Below are 27365 nucleotides of genomic sequence, written 5' to 3'. Positions count from 1 at the left end.
ACTGCAACGAGCACACCCCCGCCTCTCGACAAGTTGCTTGTTGATTCACTACGATCACATCGAAACAGCGAGTAATCCGATGTTAACTCCGCATCGATTATATCGGGCCGGAGCCACGTTTCGGTGAGAACGACCACATCGTAATCGCAGCTGGATAATCCTAACTTCAAGTCAGATGTTTTCGTTCGTAGACCTCTGACGTTTTGGTAATAAACCGACAGAAATCGATGTCTTGATGGGGTTCCACTACTGCCCCCACAGTCGTCGAACGAGGTCACGCAACGCTGGTAATCGGGTGCACTAGAAAGTGAATGATCATCAGGGAGCGAGCAGGTTGTTAAGCTTGAGTACTTGCCGGTGTTCACTGTTTGGAAGACCCCCTCTCCACTCCCGACAACGGGACCGAGACTCTGATGGCAGGATACTAAGTTGATACGGGATGCAAACTGGACCATGTCGGGAGGATCGGGGGCTTCCATGATGCTGTATAGCGGGCGTCTCGGTGTCGAAGTGTAGTTGGTTTGTATCGATGAAGTAGTTGATGCAGTATTAGCAGTCTCGGTTTCGATCTCGTCATTGGTGTTTGAACAAACAGAAGTCACAGTGCTATAAGTCGAAGGTACATCAGGCGAAGCATAAGTCGATAGTGGAAAGTACTTGCCTGATAATTCCGGTTGGAAGACCCCCTCCCCTACCCTAACAGGCCCGGGACGACTCGGTTGGCAGGATGCAGGAATGGGCACGACTGTTTCAGGTGGCTTGGGGGCTTCCATTAGGCTATCGACGTTGCATCCCGGGATCAGCCAGTAGGAGACGGGTTGTGCCTATATGGTTCATTTTTTACGGGGTTGTTGACGCTACGCTGGTGAAAAATTTACTTTCCCGAAAGCATCAACTTTTTTTTTTTAAACGAAATGGAAAGGAGAACTGGGAAGAGTGGGCGTTATTTATCTTGATTTTCTCGTGACGTTCTTATTGGAGTCCATCTCCATTCATACAACATTTGGTATTCTGACGAGCGACTAAAAAGTTCAGCTTGCAATAGTCCAGCTTACCCTACAGGACTTGCATGGTGGCCTGGAAGTTGCACACAAGCTTCCACCCGACCAATGATTCAACAAAGACCACCTTGACGATATGCAGCAACTACGATCCTGGCATCGGTACCTTCGTTTTCCGCTAGGGTAGCACTTGGATGGTCAAAACAAAAATCCCAACGTTTTTCTCCCCAAAAGCAATCGAAAGCAATCCGTTTGATGCATCAGCCACGGTTTTTTTTTTGTGTGAACAAAAGTGAAGAAAGAAAAGCTAATCGTTTCCACTCGACTGTAATTATTTATTAATTTCATTTGTTTCCGTGTGTCATGTTTAGAACTGTGCAGTAGGATTAGTGGTAAAAAGTAACGTCCTCAAAGGAATGTTTAGTCGAGCAATATGAGTGCATTCGAGGTAAGGTGAAAGAAAATGAGAAAAGTTCGTTATAACAATGCAAATTTGTTGACCAGGTCAATGTCACACCGACCCGTGGTTCCCAGCCGAAACGGCGTACAGAATCGAGAGAACCGACGCTGGTGGTGTTGGGACCGTTCACACCTAAAGCAACGGTTATATTTGAGGGTGTTCCCATCGGGAAGACGGCTTGCAGACAGCTGGTTGTTCAAAATCCATACAATGAAGAAATTAAGGTAAGGGGAATGGGAAGTGGGATGAAGATGAAATGAAGAAAATGCAATTCGTCGTCCTTTGAAGGATGTACGCGAATAAGAGAAGAAGGGTCACATGAAAACTAGACAATCTTGTTTTTATGTAGGGGAACCAGGGGCGAAAGTGGCTGCATTTTTATTAACGAATATCTTTCTCTTCTCTCAGGTGCTTGTAACAAAAATCCCGAAAATCGAGTTCAATCTGGGCTTGGAATGGACATCATGCGATATTCCCGCCAGAGAGGAACGTCAACTGGAACTGGTTTGGAATCCGATGAAGCTATTCGCCAGTAAGGAAGTTTTACAGATGAGCGACAGTTGTGGTAATAAGAAAGATATCGCACTGATCCTGAAATCCACCGAGCTGAAAAAGGTGCCAGTGAAGAAGCCAGTGCTGAAACAAGCACCGCTTCTACCGAAAAAGCTTAAACTTAAATCCCCATCGCCTCCGAAGGCCGGTTTGAAGCGGAATTTGGGGTCGAAAAAGTGGGCATCACCTTTAAAGAAATCGTTTGCTTCGCCACCGGCTCCGGTTGTTCGACCGCCTATTCCGAAAGTCAACGTTCTAGGGCCAACCAATGTATCGAACATCTTCAGCTCTAGTGCCTTCAACTTCTCGCATGTGTCGGAATCTGCACAGCTTAATCCCAGAGCCAATAAGGAAAATGTCAGTCCAGTAACTCCAGAAAATGCATCGAAACTTTTCAACAGTATCAAGTTTACACCGTCCGATAAGAATGATTTGTCTTACCTAGCCGATCTGCCCACCCCGGTCAACTACATGAAGGTAGACGACATCCGACTCGACAAACCGAACCTCTTACGAAAGCGACTCAGTATTTCACCGGAAATTGACCTATTTTATGAGTTTACACCACGGATGTCCACAAACCAAAGTATTCTGGCCATGAAGGAAACTCCTAAATCTTGTTTCAATACAGATGATAAGACGGTAACTTCGCGTAATCCACAGCTAAGCCTGACGCCACCAAACCACGTTACTTCTAAAACATTCGACCCCAACTGTTTTTCAACAATTACGAAATCCGCCCAAAAGGAGCAAACTTACCTTATGATTGACGAAATGCAAAAGAACTCCGGAAAACAGCTGGATTTTTCCCACGAACTTGAACTAGCGGACATTCCACTGAAGGATTCACCTATGTACGCTTCTCTGAAGGCGGAAGCTGCACGCACTGAGAACGTTTCCCCTTGCAACGAAATCCAGTTGGTATTCCTCAACAATCTTGAAGCAGCCTTCAGTGAACAACCCAAAGTGCTGAACAAGACTCAAACCGTCTCACCGTACGCCTCCAACCCGCAGCTCTCGATGATTGCTGAGGAAAACTCTCGGGAGCTGGGCTTGACATACCATGCAGGGCGCGTCAGCGAAGAGCTTATAAGCCATCAGAAAACATTCAAAATCATCAACCACGACAGCATGGCCAAATCCAATTCCGACGATGATATTGTGAAAAATCTCACCATGGAGATCAAACTACAGGGTTCAATGCCAAACCTAAACGACAGGGACGACGAGGACGACGGCGAGACACGAATGTTCATGGCACACGAAATCCGAGCTCAATCGAGTCGCTTTAATCTGCACGAAATCAGTCGCACCAGTGACGAGATGAAACCGGCCGGAACCGGAATCGGCGCGAAACGTTATCTAGACAACAGTCTAACCGCGATGGACTCGGATGAACCAGTATCGATGGCTATTTCCCCGCCCAAGAGAAGCAAACTGATGACGACACCGTCGTTGACTTCACTACAGAAAGCCTCCTCGGGTGGCAGTGGTAGGAGTTCTTCGGCTGGACCACCACTATCGAGGAGCCGTTCCGGGAACAGCAGCACAAAATCATGCTTTCAGGTAAGTCCTAGAATGGCAACATTTTTAGAAACTAATCAAAACACTGACCTTGGTCACGAGCTAATCATCGCTTTCACGGCGGGTTCATTTCGCTACCTTCGTCAGTTGCTAGGGGCACGTGCAGGTTTATTTATCAGCTCATATTTGACAATGCACCCCATCAGTTGACGAGAGTTGATTGCACAATGCACAGTTTTCGTCGCGAGAGTGATTGGTAATTAAAGTTTGTCCCCTCGCATTCTATTGATTCCTAGATATTGTTATTGGTGCATTCGACATTGTGTAACACGCTTGAGATGGCCTACATGAGTGAATATCTGTTTTACAGTGACGAAAGTGGTGATGAAGATATTATCATGATTGAGCTGGTGGATCCGGAGGTGATAAGATACATAAAAGTTTACTACCATGAGCGATTTATTTGGTTTGGAACTATGAACAACCGCGAATCCATAACCTTCAACATGCGGAAATATTCAAACGAGCAATTTACATGACGCATGACAGCTATAGACAAGTTCAAAGTTTCTTAAATGTTGCAATCAATGCACTCTCCCCAACTCGATACCTTCTTTACTCGTTGAGTTTTGATAATTATGTCCGTGTATTTTCACCTCCCTCAGTCAATTTTATATTATTATTGTTTCGATAGTTTTCGATAAAGCCGTAGCATTTAAAATTAAAAATAAATATAATTAAAAAAATGAGTAGTAAGTATTCATTTGTGAGTAACAAATACTCATAAATAAGAAAAAATGTACTCATTTAATGGGTACTCCCAGTTTTTTTTATTGTTTTATGAATGAGACTACTTCTTTTAGTTCGAGCTCACTGTTTTCCTTCAGAATGATGTTCAGTGGTTTACAGCACTCCAGTACCGTGTACTTGTCTCGATACTGTATTTTGTGCAGTGGTAGAGCAGATGTCCCAGATCTTCTTTTTCGTCGCACAGGTTACAATTTTCATCATCTTCCCGACTCCATTTGTATCTTCTTCCTTTGGTGTTGGTGTGTCCTGTCCTTATCCGGTTCAGGAAGATGATTTGTTCGGAATTGTTCATTGAATAAACGTTCTTCCCAAACCCAGTCATCATAATCGAGTACCACTTGGTTGCACATAATTCTGCTTTAACCTGAGAAGATATAAAACAGCGCTGTTGTCTAGCCTCAACTCACATGAATTCTCTCTAGTTTCGTTCGTTCGTTCGCAAGTCGAATTAGCTCCGCGTTGTATAGTGACGCTCTCGCTGACCCAGCCATGGGTAAGAAATCGCGCGGTAACGCGAGTGCCGGCTTACCGGGAAAACAGACTCTCCCAGGAGACGGCACAACCACCGAGCCAGCTCAGAAGAAGCAGAAGAAAACCCCATTGCCCGTCCCGACAGGCGTTGCGGACCCGCAGCCGGGGCCTCCCGGAACTAAACGACCCAGACCTGAAAACATCAGCGCCACCGCATCGGCAGCAAAAAAGCTGCTGAGCAACAATCCGTTCTCCGCCCTGCAGAACGGAGCCCAGCCGCAGTCGGACCCTGAAACGGTGCCTAAAAAAGTTAAGTTGCCACCCTTCTATGTGAAGGGCTTCCCTCCCGGGCTATGGGAGCAGCTGGATTTCTACATTAAGCAGGGCCTTCGCTGCATCATTCAACGGTGCACGGAAGGCTACAAACTGATGGTCTCGGCCGAAAATCACTACAACGCAGTCCAGGCCCTCTTGGACAGGATGAAGCTGGAGTACTTCTCCCACGACGTCGAGGCCACCAAGCCGCTGAAAGTGGTGCTGCGCGGGCTCCACGACATGGACACCACCACCTTAATGGACGAGATTAAGGCGAACGGCCTCAAGCCGGTCGAAATCCACAAGATGACCCGCAGCAAGGCCATCAAGTATCGTGACCAGCTCTACTTGGTCCATCTGCAGAAGAACTCCACAACCGTGAAGGATCTCCATACGACACGCACACTGTTCCACATCGTAGTGAAGTGGGAGCGGTATAAGCCAACCCACCGTGGCGTCACTCAGTGCTCGAACTGCCTATTGTTCGGGCACGGCACCAGGAACTGCCGCATGGCCAGCCGCTGCATTAAATGCGGCAAAAACCACAAGATCGACGACTGCGACAGCATCGAGGAAGCCGCTCCCACATGCGCCAACTGCGGTGCTGCCCACAAGACCACGAGTAAGGCCTGTCCGAAGCGGGCCGAATACGCCGAGATCCGGAAGAAGGCCTCGTCCAACAACCAGCCCGGTCGCAAGAAGGTCCCGGAAAACAACGCGCAGAACTTTCCTCCGTTATCACCGGTCCAACCACGGCCAATTCCAGTGTTGGCGCCGCTCCCGCTCAACCAACAGTTGGCTGCTGCCCAGTCGGCTGCCGCTGCAGTACCCAGTCAAGCCTCCGGCCCATCGACGGATCCCCCTGCTCCGGGATTGGCCGGTACAACCGGTGAAGCTACAGACGATTCTCCGCTGTCAACGAATGAGATCGTCACACTGTTGGCCCAGGCCATCATCATCAAGCGCCCCTGCGCAACAAGAACACAACAGCTCCAAGCTATCATCTCCTTCGTCGCTAATTATGGACCGTGAACCCATAAAGATCGCCAACTGGAACGCTCGCTCCGTAGGGGCGAAAAACATTGAGCTTGCAGACTTCCTCCGCAAGCACGACATCGACGTGGGCCTTCTCACCGAGACCCACCTCAAGACCGGTGACAGCTTCTGGCTGCCCGACCACAGCATTGTCCGGCTTGATCGCACCAGCTCCAGGGGGGGCGGTGTCGCGGTCATCATCAAGAAAGGCATCAAGTACTGCACCCTACCCCACTACCGCACTTCCATCATCGAGGCCGTCGGCGTTGAGGTGGAAACATCGACCGGAAACGTCCGGTTCATCGTTGTCTACTGCCCCCGGCAATGTACCGTTAGCAATGGTACAGCACAGCAGTTCAAGAACGACCTTGCCATCATAACCCGCACCAATGCCCGCTTCGTAATCGGAGGGGACCTGAACGCCCGGCACGAGGCCTGGCGGAACTACCAGCAGAACCAAAACGGCCGCCTGCTATTCGACCATTCCCAGCATGGTCTCTATTCCGTCTGGTTTCCGGACGAACCAACCTTCACATCACCGGCGGGCAACCCATCGACGCTGGACCTGTTCTTGGCAAACACCAGATTAGCCAAGCCGGTTGCCGTCAACGACCTGAGTTCGGACCACCAACCGGTGCTGACCGAGCTGGGCTACAACGTGGCCCCTGCACCGTGCCAGCGGAAGGACTACCATCGAGTCAACTGGGTCCAGTTTCGACGCGTGGTCGACCGCCACATCGACGACAACCCACCACTCGACACAGTGGAGGACATCGACCGGGCTCTGGAGGGTCTCCATCAAGCCATATCCGTGGCTGACGAAGAGTGCGTTCGACGAGTTCCTGTGAGGGGTAAGTTTCAAGCAATTGATTCCCACACCAAACTCTTGATTCGGCTCAGAAATGTTCGTAGACGCCAGTTTCAGCGGACTGGGGATCTGCAGCGTAAATACGAAATGGTCGATCTGAATCGGCAGATCGCTTCCAGAATGGTCTCAATCCGGAACGAGAGTTTCGGGCGGCTCGTTCAGAACCTGGACGACCGTTCCAGACCATTCTGGAAGGTTGCCAAGGTGCTGAAGTCTCACCCCAAGCCCATTCCACCACTTAGAGTCAATGACGAACGGCTTATCACCAACGAAGAGAAGGCCAATGCAATTGGGGAGCACATTGCCCAATCGCATTTGCTTGGCTCTACAATCCCAAGTCCACTCGAGAACCAGGTTGTGCAGTGCGTCCAGACGTTAGATACCTCCCCTTGTGCCGTCCCTCCAGAAGAACGGATTACAGAGGAACAAATTTGCTCAGCGCTGAAATATAGCAAAAACATGAAGGCTCCCGGGTTTGACGGAATATTCAACCTAGCGTTGAAAAATCTCAGCCCGAGGGTCCACTCTGGGAATCGTGCGCTCAGACCCACAGGAACAAAATCCAGGTTGCACAGAATAGAGTGTTGAGGATGATCCTAGATCGTCCATTCGACACAAGAATAGCAGACCTCCATCAAGAGGCAGAAATTCCCAAAGTAGATTCCAAAATTGATGATATGACAACTAAATTTATTCAAAAATGCAATCTTTCTGAACATGCTTTAATAAGCAATTTGTACATAGTAGGTTAAGTGTATATAGTAGAGTAGGTTAGTTCTAAGCTGTAAATAGTAGTATTAAGTAGTTTCTCTTCAAATTCTAAAAACAAAACAAACCAATCCCACCAAGGTGGTCGACCGTGTACTAAGTCTAGGACTAATTCTGTAAAACAAATTTTGAATTTTGCCCATACCTAAAGATGAAGAAAGCAATTAAATCACTTAGTAAAAATTTATATGGTAATCGTCCAAGTTAAACTAAAAAAAAAAAAAAAAAAAATAAAGATCATTTAAACTAACTATAACTAAACTAAGCCTCAACTCACATTCGTTGCCAGACTGTTGAGCAGTACAGTCGACTTTTTTTTCATACGGGACACAGGTGGAGTATTTCTCCCACGACATCGAGGCTGTTAAGCCGTGCAAGGTGGTCCTACGAGGACTATACGACATGAACACAGGCGTCCTCTTGGAAGAGCTGGTGGCTAATGGACTGAAGCCGGTCCAAATTCACAAGATGGCCCACCACAACAAGGCCGTCAAGGACCGCGACCAGCTATACTGTTCCATCTTGAGAAAAACTCAACAACTTTGATGAACCTCCAGGGCATCCGCGTCCTGTTCAACATTGTGGTGAAGTGGGTTTGAGCCGGTCAGTTGTGGAGTCGTCCAATGCTCGAACTGCCTGCTGTTCGGGCATGGGACGAAGAATTGCCATATGGTCAGCCGCTGCATCAAGTGTGGCAAACAACACAAAACCGACGCCTGCGACAGACTCGATGATGCCGATCCCATTTGCGCCAACTGCGGTGCTGCCCACAAATCTACAAGCAAGGCCTGCCCGAAGCGCACCGAGTGCATCGAGATGCAGAAGAAAGCATTGACGAGAAACCTGCCGCTAGAAAGTGCCAGAAATGAATGACCAGAACTTCCCACCGGTACCACGACGACCGATTACAGTGCTGCCGCTGCTACTGCTGCGGTGGCCGCCACCGCTCAAGTTCAAACTGCCGGAGTCCCTGCAAACTCAGGTCAAGAGACGACTGCTGCTCCACAGCCGCAGGATCTCCCGGCAGCCCCTGGGCTAAACTGACGTCAGGATGAACCGTCCCTACCTCAGCCATAAATCAACGATGGTTCGTGGTTCACCACAGTGGAACTAATGATCATCTTCCTCAAGATGCACGACATTGCCAACACCATCAAGAATAAATCCGACCAGCTCCAAGCTGTGGCTACCTTCATGCTCAGTTATGGACCATGAGCTGGAACGATTGCTCGCTCAAGAGCAAAATTATCGAGTTCGTTGTCTTCCTCAACGAACATAGCATCGACATCGTCATCATCACTGAAACTCACCTGAAACCGGAGATGAACGTTTTTTCTTCCTGGATTCCGGCTCGTGAGGTTGGATCGGACAAGCTCTGGGGGTGGTGGAGAGGCCATCGCTACTAGGAACAACATCTGCTGCCGGCTGCTACCCAGTTTTCAGCTGAAAATTATTGAAGCATTGGCAGTGGAAGTCTCCACACCCGTCGGCCCCGTCACCATCATTGCGGCCTTTTGTCCGAAAAAAGCCGACATCAGGGATGGATCTGCGGCAGACCTGCGGAGGGATATTATCAAGATAACACGACGCCATGGGGAATTCATCATCGTTGGTGACCTGAACGCCAAACATTAAGCTTGGGGCAACCAAAGGCGGAATCAGAACGGCACCATCCTAAACGACGACCTGCAAGAGGCCCAGTACACCATCCTGGTGCCGGTTCGGCGTGCACTCCATCATCGATATCTTCATCAGCAACATGGAGAACATCTCCCAACCGGTAGCCCACTAAGAGTTAAGCTCGGACCACTTTCCGGTGGTGGCCGAGGTGGGCTCCCTCCGTTAATCGATTTCATGCTTCCCGTCGAAATTACCATCAGGTAAGCTGGTATCGGTTCCTACAAGTCGTCGACGAAGCCATCGATTTCGGCGCCCTACTGGAGACGACTGATGAAATCGATAGATCTCTGTGCGCCGTCGAGGAGGCGGTATCCTGAGCCCGCGGACAACACGAGCCAGCTTCCAGACGGATGAGTAATTCACTGAACCTTGATCAGAATACTAAAAGCCTTAACAGACTCCATAACGCCATGCGTAGACAGTACCAGAGAACTGGACTGCCTACCTTGAGGACTCATTCCAACCGTCTAACCAAACTTATCAAAGCCAAAATGGTGGAACTCAGAAATGAGAATTTTGCCAATAACATCCGTTCTCTCCCGGATTGTGCAAAACCCTTTTGGAAACTAACAAAAGTCCTCAAAACTAAACCGACTAAACTCAAAACTAAACTAACTAAACTATTCCACCGCTGGTTCCACCGAATTGTCCCGACGGTTCAGTGGTTCACCTGATAACAACTGAAGAGAAGGTCAATAGGTCAACATTTCGTCAGCTCCCACAATCTCGGACAAAACATCACCAGCCCACGAAGGTGAGGTTGCTGAAAATGTAACCAGGTTCCTAACATCTTTCCAGAGGAATACGAGATCACAGCTGACGAACTGTTGGTTTATATCAAAACTTTCAATAACATGAAGGCCTCAGGTTTCGACAACATCCTGCATCTGGAGCTCAAGCACTTAAGTTCCAGATTCTACAACCATCTGGCACTGATTTTCAATCAGTGCCTCCGACTTGGCTACTTCCCCTCGTGCTGGAAGTTAGCTAAAGCCATCCCCATTCGGAAACCTGGGATCCTTCCTCTCCTTCAAGTTACCGACCCATCAGTCTTCTCTCAGGGTTATCCAAGCTGTTCGAAAGGGCAGTTTACAGCCGGCTTCTAACATCTGCCGAAGAAAACTACATCTTACTCGAGGAGCAGTTTGGTTTTCGAAAAGGTCGATCAACCGTCCACCAACTGACCCGAGTAACAAACATTCTTAGACGGAACAAGACTGTTTCAAAAACATCTGCTATGGCATTGTTAGACGTTGAAAAAGCGTTTGATAATGACTGCCATGATGGCCTGGTTTACAAGTTGCATCGATACGGTCTTCCGATCTTCCTCATGAAGATCATACAAAATTATCTATCGGACAGGACGTTCCAGGTATCTCTGAATGTCTTCACATCGGATGCCTTTAACATCGGTGCAGGTGTGCCCCAAGGAAGTATCCTTGGGCCCATCCTGTTCAATCTATTCACCTCCGATATTCCGGCTCTCCCTAATGGTAGATCGTTGCCGCTGTTCGCAGACGACACATCCATCGTCTACAAGGGTAGGGTCATTGGAGCTCTGACTACTAAAATCCAGAGAGGCTTTGATGTGCGGTCTGAGTATTTCAACAGCTGGAAGATCCGTATCAACGTGGTGAAGACCCAGGTCATAATTTTTCCACACTTAAAATTTCCCAGACTTGTTCCGTCTGAGAATAACAAAATCTGCCTTAACGGCACAGTGGTGGAGTGGTCCAAAGAGGTAGTCTACCTACGTCGGACTAACACTAGACAGCAAGCTAATTTTCAGGGAGCATGTTGGCAAAACAAAAACGAAATGCAACATCTTGATAAGGTCGTTGTACCCGCTAATTAATAGGAGATCCACCTATTCCTGAAAAACAAGCTTGCTGTCTACAAGCAAATAATCCTTCCCGTCATAGAGTACAGGTTGCCAATATGGGAGAGTTGCGCACATTCTCATCACCTCAAACTACAAAGGATCCAGAACAAGATCCTGAGGATGATCCTCAACAGTCCACCGCCTGGCTGGTCTTCATACCTTGGTGTTACGGAGAACTGCTGCTTCACCGTTGAGGTGCTCGTCATAGTACTGCTTCCACCTCTCAATCACCTCACACTCGTTCGTGAGAAGGTTAACGTCCAAATTTTTGCACATATCGGCTTGTGGCACGTAGCCTTTGCGCGAACTATTTAGCTTCTCATAGAGCTTCCGTGTGTCGTTTACGCGGTACAGATTTTCCATTGCCTAGCGATCTCGGTCTTCCTGCTGACGCTTCTTCCTTCGGAAAAACGAGTTCTGCCTGTTCCGCGCTTGTCTGTATCGCTCCACATTCAATCTCGTGCGGTGTTGCAGCATTCTCGCCCGTGCTGCATTCTTCTCCTCTACTAACAGTTTGCATTCGCCGTCAAACCAGTCATTTCTTCGGTCCTTCTCGTAAACAATTAATATCATTTTAATTTGACATTTGTAGTTGTAGCTTAGCAAATTTCCCGTAGGAATTGTTATAGAAATTTTCGAAAAAGCAATATGGAAAATGAGTAGAAGACAATGAACAAAAACATAAGTTTTCCCATAGTAATTCCCATATAAACTTGATATGGTTTGTGCCAAGTCAGTTTCTAACTAAAGTTGTTCAAATTTTGGGAGGCTAAGAAGGACCCAATTTGGAACCGTTTAAGCACTGTGGAGCGAAAATTCCAAATTTTGCATCAGTCTAGTGGCCATGGATGTCATCTACGCTTTGAAGCGGCATTGACGCACTCTTTACGCCTTCGGAAGTTAAATCATCACCAACTTTGGCAACAAAACGGCCCCTTTCAGGGCCAACAAGCTTATTACAGTAAATAGTTGGAATAGAATTTATCTGTGCCTGTTTGTCCATATTCAGAACCACAAGCCCCCAACGACGACACAAAATACTCTCCAGAGGTGTTATCTTGTAACCAAACTTGGAAGCAGGGGTGCAAGTGATTTTGATCGATTCCTAGGGGAAGAACAGCTCCAAGTATCGGCATCAATACCGATGGTGGAAATATTAAATATTTATTTTAATATGTGTGATATTTGCGAATTTTATACTTAGTCTGACAGTTGTTTATTTGTGTTTGACTATGTTTGGTTTTAAGTGTACATTTGACATTCGTTTAATCAAAAATGGATTTCACACGAGAGGCAAGTAATTCCTTGATGATCTTGCTGGCTCCCGCCACCGAAATCCGCTCCTTGTTCTAATAAATTCGACCGCACTTCCGTTCCCAGGAAATAGCCATTAATTTCCACGTCTGCAAACCAATCTATTGCTCTCCGATGGAACGGGAATCGACTGACTACGCCGTCCCTGTAAACGGAGTCCCAGAGTGATGGTTCCGAGGTCGTATTACTCTCGATTCGCCATGAGCCTGTAACCTGGAGAGATTTGCTGCTGGAGGAACGTCCAGTGTCGTTTTTATCATTAAAAGCCGAAGCCGAAAACGATCGGAGCTATCGAAAAAGAAAATCTAGGCAAAAATGATGACAAACAGAAAGCTGCAGTAAACATAAACAACAACGGTGAAACGTAATTGAATGTATGCGTTAAAGTTACACTGTTATTTTTTTTTGCTTTGTAGCTTTCGGCTTGACAGTTAATATCATTAATATTTATACTAAAATCTATAATAACTACCAGTTTGTGCAATTTTTACACCAAATATTACTTCAGATCAAGTTGTACTTCCCCTAGATCGATTCTCTTCATCAACTTTCTCTTTGAAAAAAAAAATACTACAAATCATATCATATCATATCATATGCAACTTACCTTGTGAAGAGCTGGTCCGAAAGTGAGTGGATAGTTGCCCGTGTGTGTTTATGAAGCGTTGCCATAGAAACCTGTGTTTACCAGCATTGAACTGCTGCGCTTACAACGGAGGGCTACACACATGGCTTGCTGACTCGTTAAGCGTCCTCATAAAAAAATAATTTTACCCGGTTTTCCTTTTCAAGCCTGGTACGCAGCTGAAAAGAAAACGGAAAAGTAATTTTTGTGGATTTTTCCCAAAAGAAAATTTGACAGCTATAGTCTGTTAAATTTTGAGATTATAAGGAGATGTGGTCAAATTGTAAAATCAACACTTATTAGTGTTTATGTTGTTTAAATGCATCCAAAACATCAGTTTTGCAATAAACGCCAACATTACCTAACGGAATAATTGATCAGACCATTATTCCGCAAGGAAAGTGAAATTGCATTAAGAATGCGCCACCTTCATGTCGATCACGATACTAATGTAATCGATCTTTCCTTAACCGATTTCTTTTGAACTGCGTACTGGGTCAAGAAATGCTAAGGAAAAGAAATTTCTTTAGCATTCCGTGTCCTATCCCGTAGCACGTAAAAACGTCATTACTTTTCAGCTGCGTACCAGGCTTCAGCCGTGAATGCGCCATTGCTCTGACATCATTATCATCATCATGAAGATCAATGGGAGCACTGTTAGGGAACTTAGGAATCTCGTTCAAAAATCGAAATGGATGATTTTTAAATTAATCTCATAGTTGCTCGGAGAAAAACTGACCCGATTGGATTCTGGGACTTCTGGGGCGCAATGTGGGATGTTTGCCGTATAACAAAATGTTGGTAGACTGTGTACTAGTGAACTGAAGCCGTTGTGTCACGAAAATGAAAAGTAGACGCAGGCCTTGTTTTCTCTGCTGAGATCCCTCTAGTTGGAGCAGCTAGAGTGTGTTTCGTGGTTGATGGGGGTTTACGCTGCTGTGAGGAACGAAAGGCGAGAGTGCTGTTTTTAACACCTGTTGAAGATATAGTGGCAACATATCTATGGAGCTCTTAGAAATCTTGTCGTGATTAACGTGATATCATGGATTTCTTGGTAACATACCGGGTGATATCATTCCTTTATTTTTTCTTAACTTTCATTCCATTATTATATTAAACATTAAATGTTGTGGACAGGACGGACCACCAGGGTACCCGATTGACGCGAAATGGATGGGGAGAGTCGAAATGCCAACTCCCTGTCGTTTACATTTCGTGAAAAGAAGGTGGGCTCTTCTCCACTACTCATTGGGACATCCTCCTGTTGGATGGCCTGTGTTTTGACCGGTTGTATGATCCTGTTGTTGGAAGGAGATTCTCATTTATTCCGTGGATGCAAGTGGGCGATGTTGCACACGGATTCATCCAAACCGTTTTTGGCCCTTCATACAATGGCAGGTTGAATACAATTAGAAGCTTCGGCATTCTTCAGCTGCTAGATGGACGAAGGCAGTGCAAAGCGGCTGCTTTTCAACTTCGTCAGCTGACCAGCTTCACGGCGGATCTTCTGCGAGGACACCGGTGTGGAGAACATTGAGTTGACCAGATGGTCGTTCACCAGCATTTTGTCGTTGGATAGCGAACGGACCTTCAGGGCACCCTTGATGGGGGAGGTTGCCTTCCGTTTTTTTTTTTTTTGAGTGCTACTGTCCATGACGTCGATTTCCTGTGTCAAACGGTCCTGTAGGTGCATCCGTACTGATATTCATTAGATAATGCTGGTAAAATGTAAAGTATGCGTTATTTTTTGTTTTGTAATAGGGATCGTGGCGTCATTTTCAAGCAATTGAGGCCAATTGATTTTTTTTTTGCAGAAGCGTCGCTTTGAAACGATTAAGGCTTTTTTTATTTTATGGCGTCGTTTTGAAACGATTGAGGCAGATTTAGCAGTTTATTTATTTTAGTTTTTTTCGCGGTGGCATCGTTTTGAAACGATTTAGGCAGATTTTGCGTTTTCTGTAATGGCGTCGTTTTGAAACGATTAAGGCAGGCTGGTAGTTTTTTTTCGCAATGGCGTCGTCTTGAGACGAATAAGGCGTCGTTTATAAACGAATCAACCGGATCTAGCAGTTTCCATTATTATTTTTTGCGGTGCGTGAAGGCTACGGTTATACTAAACCGATTGATATTAGCGTGGCCTCTTTATGATAGAAAACTAAATGAGCTTATGGAAGATTCCATATGGCTTAGTTAAATCTGGCAGGATCGCCAATGTGCAACTTACCTTGTGAAGAGCTGGTTCGAAAGTGAGTGGAGAGTTGCCCGTGTGTGTTTATGAAGCGTTGCCAGAGATACCTCTGTTTACCAGTATTGAACTGCTGCGCTTACAACGGAGGGCTGCACACATGGCTTGCTGACGCGTTAAGCGTCAAGTTAAGACCTGCTTACACTAGCGCTAATATATGCCACACAATATTGTCGAGCAGTTTGAGACGACCTTCTATCAGCGATTTTACGGAAATGAAACACTAAATTCCAGATTTTTCAAGCATATTACAAATAAGACCCTATTTTCTCGAGGTTGTAGAAAAAATATATCAAAATATTGTTCCACGTTAAAGTTCGAGTGGTAGGAAACGTCATTTTTAACTGCTCGAATGATATGATCCATTCAAAAACGGAAAGAGTTAAGATAATAGATGATCGATCAATTTGTTTATTTGTTTATTTGTTATGGTTGCATCAACAGACTAGAAATAGTCCCAATGATGTGTTGTAAAAAAGTACAGATTATACAGACGACATACATATACTACAGTTACTACAGTTACAAACGAAAATAACTTGGAAAGCATTGTCAAGTTACTAAAATTTTATAAGTCTTAAATTTTACACTTAGCTGTTGGGTATCAAGCGCCTTCGGTCGGCAAAAAAGGCAGAGGATCTTCGGCGAAGCATATTCAGTGTCAAGTGGAAATCGAACATCGACGCTACTCGGTTGAACACTAGCTGCAAGCCGTAAATAGCGCTCCCTATGCTATAATTAGTTCGAAGAAGTGGAAGTCTCAGCATAAGACTGTTGCGTAGTGATCGAGGTTGAACATTAATGTTCACTTGTTGCAGAATTGCTTCGCAGTCGATTCTTCCTTGCAGAGTATCGGCGACGGTTAAGGCTCTGAAAACATCTCTTCGGATACGTAAGGGCTCGATATTGATCAATTGGCAGCGATTCTCGTAGCTTGGAAGACGAAGTGGGTATCTCCAAGGCAGCTTACGGAGCGCGAAGCGAAGAAAACGTCGTTGAACAGATTCAATTCGCTCGGCCCCATTATTGTAGTTCGGGCTCCAGACAGCAGAGCAGTATTCCAACGTAGATCGTACGAGAGAGCAATAGAGCGATTTCAAGCAGTAAATGTCCGTGAAGTTCTTAGTAATCTTGAAGACAAAGCCAAGCGTTCTGGACGCTTTGTCGACGACATACGATATATGGTGTGAGTATGTCAGCTTTGAGTCTAGAAAAACGCCTAAGTCTTTCACGCAGTGCACCCGTTCGATAGTCGTGCCTAGTAGTTTGTAGTTGAAAATAATCGGTTGTTTCTTGCGTGAGAAAGTAATAACTGTACACTTAGCTGGGTTGACCACCAGTCGGTTTAGACTACACCAGTCAGCAAAGATGTCAATCTGATTTTGGAGAGAACGGCAGTCGGCGAGTGAGCGGATGCGCAGAAAAACTTTCAGATCGTCTGCAAACGATAATCGTGGCTCTGTGATAACATGGTGAACGTCGTCGAAGTAGAGGAGAAATACCAATGGTCCCAGATGGCTGCCTTGAGGTATACCGGACTTTGCGCAGAAGCTAGCTGAGTGACAAGTACCCAAAGTTACTGTCAATTGGCGCTCCGTGAGGTATGAACGAAACCATCTCAAAAGATTTCCATCGATCCCTAGCCTATCAAGCTTAGCGATCGCAATTTCGTGGTTCAGCTTATCGAAGGCTGCCGTAAGATCTGTGTAAATAACGTCCGTTTGGGTCCGAGCAATCAAACTGTCTGTGATGTAAGACGTTAGGCACAGCAGGTTCGTAGTTGTGGAACGCCCAGTTATGAATCCGTGTTGATCTGTACTTAGATATTGCCTGCAATGCGCATTTAGGGAATCTATGACAACCAATTCAAAAAGTTTTGATACAGCACTCAGCGATGTGATTCCCCGGTAGTTGTTTACGTCGCGTTTGCTTCCCTTTTTATGAACAGGAAACATATCCGCAGTCTTCCAGCAAGACGGAAAGATGCCGCTGGAAAGAAAGAGCTGGAAAATGCGGCGCAGTGGATCTAAAAGACAAGTGATGTTCTTTTTAAGAATAATCGACGGAACACCATCGGGTCCAGCCTTAGTTGAAGTCTTAAGTTTAGATGCTGCTCTTAAATCGTATCTGTAGTGGCTTCGACCATGCTGAGCGTTTGGTTGATCAAAGGAACATTACTGGCCGCGGAAGTAATGATATTAGCGGAGAGTTGCTCGGCTACAAACACACTAGCAAATTTGGCTGAGAACAGGTTACAAATGTCTTGTTGATTTCCAGCAGTTTTACCATGAAAAATCATGGAAGAGGGTAAGCCGACTTCCCTGCGTTGCTCATTTACGAAGTTCCAGAAGGATTTCGGGTGTGATTTTAGCCGCCGTTGAATCCTCCTTTGATAGCGTTGAAAACAGAGACGACTTAACCGCTTATACTCGTGGTTGAGTCTGACATAGTAGCGTTTCAGTGGCAGTGTGCGGAGTTTAGTAAATCTTCTGAGAGCAGCCTTCTTAGTTCTTTTCAACGAGCGAAGATCTTTCGTCATCCACGGGACGCGAGAGTCGATATGGATGATCTTTTTGGAAACGTGTCTGTCAATGACATATGCCAAGACGTGAGAAAAGGTTTGTGCAGCAATGTTGACGTCTACAGGATCTAGAATATGCTCCCAATCTAGATTAGACAGCACATGGACGATACTGCAATGGTCAGCTCTACGGAAGTCATATGACACAGCGTTTGGAGTGCTGGTGAAATCATGGACAATATTATTTTCGATCACGATAACTAAAGCAGGGTGATGATGCACTACCTTGACTAAAGGTTCGGGTGCCGTGGAGAGGAAAGGAGCTGTATCACGAGCACTCACAAAGCAGAGATCCAGGGTGCGGTTGTTTTCATTCAACAGGCCATTGATTTGTGACAGAATTGCGGTACTATAACTGTCCAGGAGCTGGATGGTTCCTACGTGGAAAGATGAACGCTCGTGATCAGGACAAAAGAAACCACTATGGGTTGGAGTCCATGCAATGTCCGGTAGGTTAAAATCGCCAAGAACAATAACTTCGTCGGAAGGGCCTGCTTTGTCTGAAGCGGCCAAGACGGATCGACAATGTGCGTCAATAAGCTCCAAGTCACGGGTTCGATCTGGAGGAATGTACACTGCACAGAGAAGCAATTGACGATCACCAAGTTGAATAGCCACCCACATTTGTTCAACCCTGTTCCAGGAATCGTCCTCGATAACTTCTGCTTTCAGCTTGGAATTAACTGCGATAAGGACGCCTCCCCCAGTAGTTTTCCTACTATTATTCGTGTTTCGATCGCAGCGAAATATTTCGTAGCCAGCCCCAAAGACATAGTTTGAAATGGTTCGATAATTGAGCCATGTTTCGGTCAAAACTAAAATGTCGTAGCAGTGATCCATGACGGCCAGATGATAATCTTCCACGAGGCCGTTCATACCACCAACGTTCTGATAGTAAATCGTTATGTCCGACCTCCGCTGTTCGGGAACAACGGAAGGTTCAGCGTGTAGTTGCATTTGGGAGCTGGTAGATGTCACTTGACGGAAGAAGGATGTTCGAGTAGGGTCGCTGGAAACCAAGATATTTTCAGGCGATAATATATTCGTCGGTTGATCATACTTGCCAATAACAGGAATGTGGAACGTTAAACGAACTAAATGCTCTTCACATTTGTGCCGTCCACTAGCGGTCCTACGTCAAGCTTCCGTTCGTGCCCCTAGGCACAGACCCTTCTACTATTTCTGACGCTTCCGAAGAGACGTACGTAGCGATTGTGTTTGCTTGAAGCGAAAACAAAGGTAGCTTCTGTGCGACAGGTTCCTCTGCTACGTCTCGAACTCAACGCAGTTGCACTACTAGCGAAGCTGATGAAGCTTACAGGTAGACCAGTAGGCCTGGACTGATTCCACCATAGTCGTGCAGTGGCTCTCAGGACATCCTAGCAAATGGAATACTTACGTGGCTAATAAAACATATTCGATACTTGAGATCCTTCCGCGTAAGCATTGGGTATCGATCATTCACTGTGGTGGTCAGGTTCAAAGTGGTTGGTGGAAGTTTCCGCAACCTGATCATCATCAGAATTCTGTGTCTTCGTTCCAGGTTCTTGAAAATTTCTTCAAATAAAATTATTTTTAAGTTCTTCGGCATCTGTCTGTTATATCTCATATTAGATCCTGATATAAAGTATAGGTACGGATTATTTCCTCGAAATACCAGGAACATGTTCTGGTGTGGCCGATGGAGCCTGGGTACTCAATATGACAGTTCCTTTGATTTTAACATCATCATCACAGAATTCTGAAGCTCTACTTTTGACATATCGAGTTATAGAATCAAAATAACACTATTTATATCATCGACCAAAGGAGACATCGACTTGTAACAAGAATATCGACTTATGAAGAGCACGATATATGAGAAAATTAAGGGACCGCAAAATCCATCGAGTTATAGAAAATATCGAGTCTGTGGGGAGTTGACTGTATTACAGCTTTCCCCCGAAGAACGCGTTACCCACTGAGTTGCACCCACCGCTTTGTCTCGGTGGGTTTTCAACCATGCGCTCTGATTTTCTGCGAGTCACTACCCGAGCAAAGTCTGAGATCAAATTGAAATCTAAATTTGATGTTGTGATTTCGCTGATAATGATTACTCAGGTTGTTGTCGTTTTGGTCGTTTTAACGGTTAAAATATCAAAATTGAGAGCAAACATATCTTCCTGTGACATCACATAGAAAACTATTTCTGCTAATCAGTGAGAGCAAACTGAAAACCAAATTTGCTATCCATTTTTCCTGTTGATAACAAAACAAGTATTCAATTTGATGTAATGCTAAGGTAATGAAAACAAACCCGTAACAACATATTTTTAAAGAGCAAATGCACAGCAAAATAAAATCTAAATTTGGTATCAAATTTGTCAATGTGTAAACTGAAATCAAATTATGATTTCAGTTTGATGTTGATATCAAAATTTGATTTCAATTTGCTGTCATTTTGATGCTGGACTTTGCTCGGGTAGCGCTCCATTGACCCTACTCACATGCAAAAAATCAGACCGCCTGGTTGAAACTCCGCCGAGAAAAAGCGGTGGGGGCAACTCAGTGGGTACACCCTATTCAAAGGTTTTTAGTGTGCCCGCGCTAACACCCATCCACCCGGTTTTCGGCCTTTCGTAGTAATTCCGTAATTTATGGTTTAATCATTAATACAATATGCAGCCAAACAATCCTGTAAATTCAAAACTCCTTTTGCATTGTTTTTATTTTTGCAGGTCCCCAAAGCTACAGCTCCTCGTTCGTTATCGCTGAAACGGGCACCTGGTCCCATAGGATCTTCGAAAAAACTGCCCCTAGAAGAGAAGCGAATCTTTCTATACGATTCAGAACAGCACTTGAAAACCCTCATAAATCCCGATCCATTCGCTGCGACAACGACATGCGATCCATTCCTGACGGCCACGATGTACCTGGACGAGAGGGCCTTCGAAAAGCACGAACGACAGCTGAAGAAATGGCTCAACGCACTGGTGACGATCCCGGCTGATTTGGACACTGAACCCAACAAACCACTGGACGTGGGCAAGTTGTTCGATGAAGTCAAGTGTAAAGAACTGACGCTAGCTCCTACGAAGGAGTTGATCTCTTCTAATTATTACAAAAATCGACTGAACCAGCTGAGAAGCACTGGCATTTCGCTCTATCTTAGTGAAAAGGTCGCCGAACCGCTACGTAAGGCACGCTCTGCTATCGAAAAGAAATCAATGACACTGAGGACGGATCGTGACCTGCATCTGGATTTGGTCCTGCAGCGAAATGTTTTGGAACTGTTGCTTTGTTTCAATCCGCTATGGTTGAGACTGGGCTTGGAAGTTACCTTCGGGGAGCAGATAGATCTACAGTCCAACCGTGATGTGATCGGACTGAGTACATTCATCATCAATCGGCTTTTCCGGGATCGGTATATGGAGATGAAAAATTCAAAAGCATATAGTTTATCTCCCACCTACGCAGATCACATGAAAAAGTTTACCTTTCGAATGTTTCTGTTTCTGCTATTTTTCCTGGATACGGCCAAGAATCAACGTTTGATCAAGCACAATCCCTGTCTGTTTGTGAAGAATGCACCGTACAAGGAAACGCGGGAGATCTTGATAAGATTTTCGTCCCACCTGATTGCCGGCATCGGCGACATAACGAAGCATCTGAAACGCTTCGGATACGTTCTCACCCATAAGCAGACTTATTTGGATGAGTTTGATTATGCTTTCGAAAATTTAGCGGTCGATCTACGGGATGGAATCCGGTTAACCCGTGTGATGGAGATTATTTTGCTGCGAGATGATTTGACACTGAGCTTGCGCGTGCCTTCGATATCTCGCCTGCAAAAAGTGCACAACGTTAATTTGGCACTGAAAGCACTCGAGGATGCGGATTATCAGATCACCGGGGATATCACTGCCAAGGATATCTGCGATGGTCATCGAGAAAAAACGCTTTCGTTGTTGTGGCAGATCGTGTACAAATTCCGTGCTCCGAAGTTCAACGCGGCGGCTAACGTGATACGCAATTGGTGGAAGCGGAATTGGATGAAGGTGGTTATCGCTAGGAGAATCGAGGAGAAAAGGAGAAAGAAGATGGAGTTGGCTGCTGTGAAGATACAGGCAAGATATCGTGCATTCCGCACGAGGCAGTGCTTCCGGCGAATGCGTGAGACGAAGCAGAAGGCGGTGGTGATTTTGCAGAAATATACTCGCAGGTGAGTTTTCGGAACATACCGGAGATGTTCTTTAGACCGGTAATTGTGGTTCATTTCAAAGCAATGTTATATAGCAATTTCATAAAAATATAATTGAGCTTCAAGAACTTACGAAACTAAAAACCTCGGACCCATCTTGCTCCATCTTACTTTACATACAGTTTTATGCTCCGAGTTTCCAATCGTTAGTCGGTTTTCGTTGCCTGGATCTAACCGATTTTTCCGCTCTGTATTTACCTTCATTGATTGCTTCCTGTACGATTTAATTGTTTTCGCTGGTTTCTACAACTACATTACCGCCATATTGGCAGACTCTATAGATAATCTACAAATTCGAAAAATCTGCCGAAGATTGAAATTTATAGAAACCGCCATTCGTTGCGTAGAAGTTGCTAATTTTTTGTTTAATTTGATCTATCCCGCAGGTACCTCGCCCAAAAACACACAGCCCAACGCTATTCATCGATCCTACGCATCCAGCGTTGGTGGCGTTCGGTGCAGCTAATGAAGTCAGCTCGCGAGCATTTCCTGCAGCAACGTCATTCCGCCATCCTGATCCAAACCACTTTCCGACGGCATCTGCTGGCACGGCGCCTACTGGCGGCGTCGGTTGTGATTGGAGAAATCAAAACCCTAGCCCGGCTCCATCACCAGAAGGCACTGGTCCTGCAGCGGGCTCTCAAGTCCTACACCATCCACCGGAAGCTGCAATCGATCGTGATAGGAATGGTGGCGTTCAACAGACGGAAAGCCATCAAGTATCAATGCGCCGCCAGGATTCAAGCGACGGTTAGAATGTGGAAGGAGCGCAGACAATTTCTGATGATAAAGGAAGCTACTGTTAGAATTCAGTTGCGTTGGAAAGAGTGTTTGCTGGCCAGAAGACAGAGGGAGAAGTTTTTGGAAATGCGGACAAGTGCAATTGTCATTCAGCAGAGGGTTCGAGGGTACTTTTTGATGAAGGAAACGAAGACTGTGTATGAAAGGGAGCGTCGTAGTATTATCTTTGTTCAGAACAAGTTTAGAGCCAAATTGGGAATGAGACGTGCCAGGAAAGAATATTTGCAGTTGAAGCATGCAGCAGTTAGCGTTCAACGAAGATTTAGGGCTCTAGTAGCGATGAGGAAGCAGAGAAGCGAATATCTACAATTGAAACTAGCAACGTTGGTGATTCAGCAGAGATTGCGCGCACAAAATGCCATGCGATTAGAACGACGGCGATTTGTGGCAATGAGAGCTTCAGCAATCATAGTTCAACGAAAATTCCGAGCTCTAGTTGCAATGCGGGTAGCTCACGATCGCTATCAACTGATGCGGTCCTCTTGCATTACGATTCAACGGCGGCTACGGGCAACTATTCTGATGAAGCAACAAAGGATCGAGTTCCTTACGTTGCAGTATCACGCAATCATTGTGCAGCAACAGTTCCGTGCTAATCTACTGTCGAGAAGTCAACGGCAGAAATATCTTAATCTCAAATCAGCTGCGATCTGTGTTCAAAGGAAAGTGCGAGCCACTAATCTCGCTAGACGGATGCAGCGTTCCTATCGGGAACAGCGTCAAGCAGCCATCAATATTCAACGCTACTGGAGAGCTGTTCAACTAAAGCGAAAGACTCGGAAAGACTATTTGCAGAAACGCCTGGCTGCTGTTACGATACAAAGATGTTATCGAGGCCACCTGTTGACCACACAGATTCGTCAAGACTTTGTAAGCATACGAGCTGCGGCGATCCGAGTGCAGCAGCAATATCGTGCCATAAAATTGATGCAAACGCAACGTCAGAATTACGAGAAAATGATCCACGCTGCCGTTGCGCTGCAACGTCGGTACCGTGCTAAACAATTGGGTCAACAGCAGAAGACCGAATATGTCGAGCTGAAGGAAGCAACCATTTGTGTTCAACGGCGCTGGCGAGCGGTTCTTGCTATGAAAACAGCTCGCGCGGAATATCTAACGATTAGAAAAAGTACTATCGTCATCCAGAACCGCTTCCGTGGTTTGCAGCTTATGCGATCGACCCGGGCAGAGTATGTCCATACTAGAACGGCAATCATACTCATTCAACGGCAATATCGGGCCAAACGCAAAATGGAGCGAGCCTGCGGTCAGTATTTGAACATGAAAAGTGCAACGATAGTTATACAACAGTATTTCCGTGGTTATTTGGAAATGAAGCGCCAAAAAGCTTCGTTCACCGAGCTCCGTTCGGCAACACTGTGTCTACAGGCAAGATTCCGAGCACTGAGGCAGATGAAGCTGCAAAAGACACTCTATTTGAAGCAAAGGACCTCAGCCATCTGTATTCAACGCTATTTCCGAGGGTATCTTGCGATGAGTCATCAACGTAGAGAGTTCCTACAGATGAAGCAAGCATGCGTTGTTCTTCAGTCTAGATATAGAGCTAGGCTCGCTACGTTGGATGCAAGGCATAAGTTTGAAACGCTTAGATCAGCAACTGTAACGATCCAGCGCAGATGGAGAGCAACTCTGGCAATGAGAGAGCAACGTAGCACATATCAAGCCATTCTGCAAGCATCTCTTACCATTCAGATTCGCTACCGAGCGTACAAGCTACGTCTATTCGATCAGCTCAACTATCGAGTTTACAGAAGTGCTATTATCGTCGTTCAAAGACGCTTCCGTGCCAAACTCATCACCCGTGTCGAACAAAAACGCTTCCATCAACTCAAAGTGACCACACTTCATCTTCAGACACGAGCCCGTGGTTATCTAGCTCGCCAAGCATTCCTTCAAAAATTGACCCCCGAATACTTGGAACGGCGCAAGCGTGAACAAGCAGCCAAACGGATACAAGCCTGCTGGCGTGGTTATCAGCATCGCAAGCGTCACCAGACTGTTACCATGCGTGATATTGCATTGCGTATGATCGCCAGCCGACGGGAAGCCGCTAGGGATCCTTCGAAACGGTTAAGCAATATTTTGCGATCCTGTATGAAGTTCATGAAGACACGCTTTGCGGTCCACGAGGCCATTAAGGTTCTGCTGCGGATCGAGCAAATTTCCCGATTGTTACCACGTTTGCTGCAGAACGATGCGATTTTCCTGGCCACCTTCTGTTATGGCACCATGGCACAAGCTATCAGATCCGAGCTAGATAAACAGTTGATTGAGATTTGTGCGCGTATTATTCTGAATTTGGCACGGTTTGAAGGAACGAAGCAGGATGCATTCCAGGTAGGATTGCGATTTAATCTCTAACTTGCGTTCTTAGGAGTCTAACGATGGTTTACAATTTCAGGAAAACGGTCTGGTAACGGTGTCACAAATGCTACTACGATGGTGTGATAAGGATTGTGGCATTTTCAACACCCTTTGCACGTTGCTCTGGATTATTTCGCATGACACGCATAAAAGAAACGTAAGTAACCAAACAAGAATCTGTATATTCAAATAGCGAATTTGTTTACTATCCAGGTTGGAACCAGTTCCAACTATAGTCGCTCTATTCATAGTCTGGCGGATAGGATCTCGGGAACCAATTGAGCTGTCAAATAGCGGAACCAATCGAGCAAATCACGACCAACAACAGAAAAGAGGAGTTGGTTGGAAATGCTAACATGAAGCTTTAGTGTGATAATTTATTAGCTAGAGAATGATCTTTTAGAAGAGAGTAGGTGGATAGTTCCGTTAGAGTACGGCAGTATGAAAATTTAATAGAAGTTGAAAATGAGCGAAGGGCCATTAATGCGACAGGTTTCAAAGACTTGGAGACATACTTCAAGTCTCCGCGTACATCGTACGGGTTAGGCAAAAGATGTGCGTCTATCTGCTTCTGGTATTAGAAGCGGGTAGGTGGATAGTTCCGTTAGAGTAACGCAGTATGAAAATTTAATAGAAGTTGAAAATGAGCGAAGGGTCATTAATGCGACAGTACAAAGTCAAACGCACACTTCGCACTAGCTAATAAATTATCACACTAAAGCTTCATGTTAGATAGCATTTTCAACCAACACTGAAGAATCTGTAATTTATTTGAGAAACCGCATAAGTCCCATTTTACCAGTTTTTGGAGGCGTTTGGATTATTATTATAGGGGAAATGGCTCTAATGTTGGCCTATGGATCTCAGATTTGGGCCCATCGCTAAAAATCTGCTATTTATCAATTTTATCTAGATGATCGCGTCATTGGGACGGTACTAATGGATATTTTTGGTCGCTATTGAAAATTTAGTCGATTGCTGAATTTATGTATGGGCCCTAATTAGGGACATTTAGGCCGACATTACATCCATTTCCCCTACCTCTCCTAAAAGTATCCGACATGTTGAATGAGAGAAACTATTCTAGATTAGACTCCACAATATTAATTTGTAGAACAACCACATAGGTCCTCGGTTCGGTTTGTTGCTGTTTTCCAGCATTTGTATCAAATAAGTGATCCATTTATTTTTCATTCATGATCAACTTTCCCTCAACAGGCAATCCGACGGTATATGATTTCCCGCGAGGCCATCTTCATGCTCCGAGAAACGAAAAAGCTCGTAAAGCGCAAGGAAAACATGCGCAAAAATGTTAAGAAGCCGGTGGGTTGTCTTGCGCCACCGGATCCAACGTTGATGAGCATGGAACCGGCACTGGATCCTGACTACGGCGTAATCCGCAGCAAACCATACGTTTTCTACTCGTCGGTCTTTGCCTTCGATACGGTACTAAACGTACTGAGCGTGGACATCTCATAGGCGATGTGGAATTCGTGATCTAGCACGTGCCACAGCAACCGAATAATGTTGATGATTTGTTAAAGGATATCGAGGAACTTTACGATTTCTAATCACCTCACACATGTAACCAAGCAACCGTAATTGTTTCGAAATAAATTTTTCTTTAGTTTTAGAAACTCAACTTATTGTTTTCTTTATGTATGACAAACTATGAGTATGAGCATTATTTGTAAAGGTTCCAGTCATTTTTTCAGTGCCATAAACTCTATTTTTATGTTAAGGGGAGGAGGGGCATAGTGAACATCCCGCAGTTTGGGATCTCTAGCTTCATGAAACAAATCAACTGG

General features: G+C 45.5%; 1 protein-coding gene across 1 annotated transcript; it reads left to right on the top strand.

Moving 5' to 3' along the window:
• Window positions 1-1221: 1221 nt before the first annotated feature.
• asp (abnormal spindle) lies at window positions 1222-27150 on the top strand. The gene is made up of 7 exons (XM_065220911.1): window positions 1222-1449; window positions 1506-1685; window positions 1870-3579; window positions 20849-22332; window positions 22758-25530; window positions 25595-25714; window positions 26776-27150. The coding sequence occupies exons 1-7, from the start codon at window positions 1435-1437 to the stop codon at window positions 27034-27036; spliced, it is 6543 nt and encodes a 2180-aa protein (XP_065076983.1). The 5' UTR covers window positions 1222-1434; the 3' UTR covers window positions 27037-27150.
• Window positions 27151-27365: the final 215 nt, after the last annotated feature.

The sequence above is a fragment of the Ochlerotatus camptorhynchus genome, unplaced genomic scaffold (genome assembly GCF_037179485.1).
Source record: "Ochlerotatus camptorhynchus isolate MF236.1 unplaced genomic scaffold, CSIRO-AGI_Acam_v1.1 ptg000136l, whole genome shotgun sequence".
In the NCBI taxonomy this organism is placed as follows: Eukaryota; Metazoa; Arthropoda; class Insecta; order Diptera; family Culicidae; genus Ochlerotatus; species Ochlerotatus camptorhynchus.
The sequence above is the reverse complement of the archived record's forward strand: the minus strand, read 5'-3'. Positions and strand labels throughout refer to the sequence as shown.